This window comes from Mandrillus leucophaeus, unplaced genomic scaffold (genome assembly GCF_000951045.1).
Source record: "Mandrillus leucophaeus isolate KB7577 unplaced genomic scaffold, Mleu.le_1.0 Scaffold2, whole genome shotgun sequence".
Lineage (NCBI taxonomy): Eukaryota > Metazoa > Chordata > Mammalia > Primates > Cercopithecidae > Mandrillus > Mandrillus leucophaeus.
This window is the reverse complement of record NW_012102031.1, coordinates 4,587,393-4,588,298: the sequence shown is the minus strand read 5'-3', so window position 1 is coordinate 4,588,298 and position 906 is coordinate 4,587,393. Positions and strand designations below refer to the sequence as shown.

Below are 906 nucleotides of genomic sequence, written 5' to 3'. Positions count from 1 at the left end.
TTAAAAAAAAAAAAAAAAAAACCACTGCCTCCTGACATTATATTCCAAGCTTCTCTGCAAAGTATACTTGACAAACATAGTCACAGATGCCATTTTATTTTAAAGATATACCTTCTGAGATTTTTTGGAGTCGTGACAACATCTGGGCCAATTTTTGCTGCCGTTCGGCCAACTCTCCACGGCCACTGAAATCCACTCGAAAAAGTGCCATTATTGAATCGATAATCTACACAGGATTAAGGTAAAAATAAACATGCATTTGGAAATTGAAGGAAAACGTTATTTGAATAGAGATCAATAGAATAAAAATATTATGCTAAACAGCTCTGTGAAAGCAGTATTTAAAAGCTTGTACCAATAGTTTGAAGATGCCAGCTTCTTCATGGAACTTTGCTGCTACATAATCAAGTAGCTCCATCTGATGTTCACCTGGTGGGAAATGCAGTGAGAAAATGTTATAAAAGTTGAAAGAAGCAGAGGCTAAGATCATTCATATTCTTGGGAGCCAGGCAAAAGAAAGTCCTTGAAGGATTCTCTTATTTATTACTTTATTAAATATTATCGCAGCCTGGCATGGTGGCTCATGCCTGTAATCCCAACACTTTGGGAGGCCGAGGCGGGTGGATTTCTTGATGTCAGGAGTTCAAGACCAGCCTGGCCAACATGGTGAAACCTTGACTCTACTAAAAAAATACGAAAATTAGGCCAGGCGCGGTGGCTCATACCTGTAATCCCAGCACTTTGGGAAGCCGAGGCAGGCGGATCATTAGGTCAGGAGTTCAAGACCAGCCTGGCAACATGGTGAAACCCTGTCTCTACTAAAAAAAGAAAAATACAAAAATTAGCTGGGCATGGTGGTGGGCGCCAGTGATCCCAGCTACTCGGGAGGCTGAGGCAGGAGAATCG

General features: G+C 41.4%; 1 protein-coding gene across 1 annotated transcript in view; it reads right to left on the bottom strand.

The window, feature by feature from the left end:
* DMC1 (DNA meiotic recombinase 1) overlaps nt 1-906 on the bottom strand; it is a 69,908-nt gene that overhangs the window by 27,551 nt on the left and 41,451 nt on the right. Inside the window, 2 exon segments of the mRNA XM_011979126.1 lie at nt 112-226; nt 356-429. Of these exon segments, the coding sequence (XP_011834516.1) occupies nt 112-226; nt 356-429 (189 nt within the window).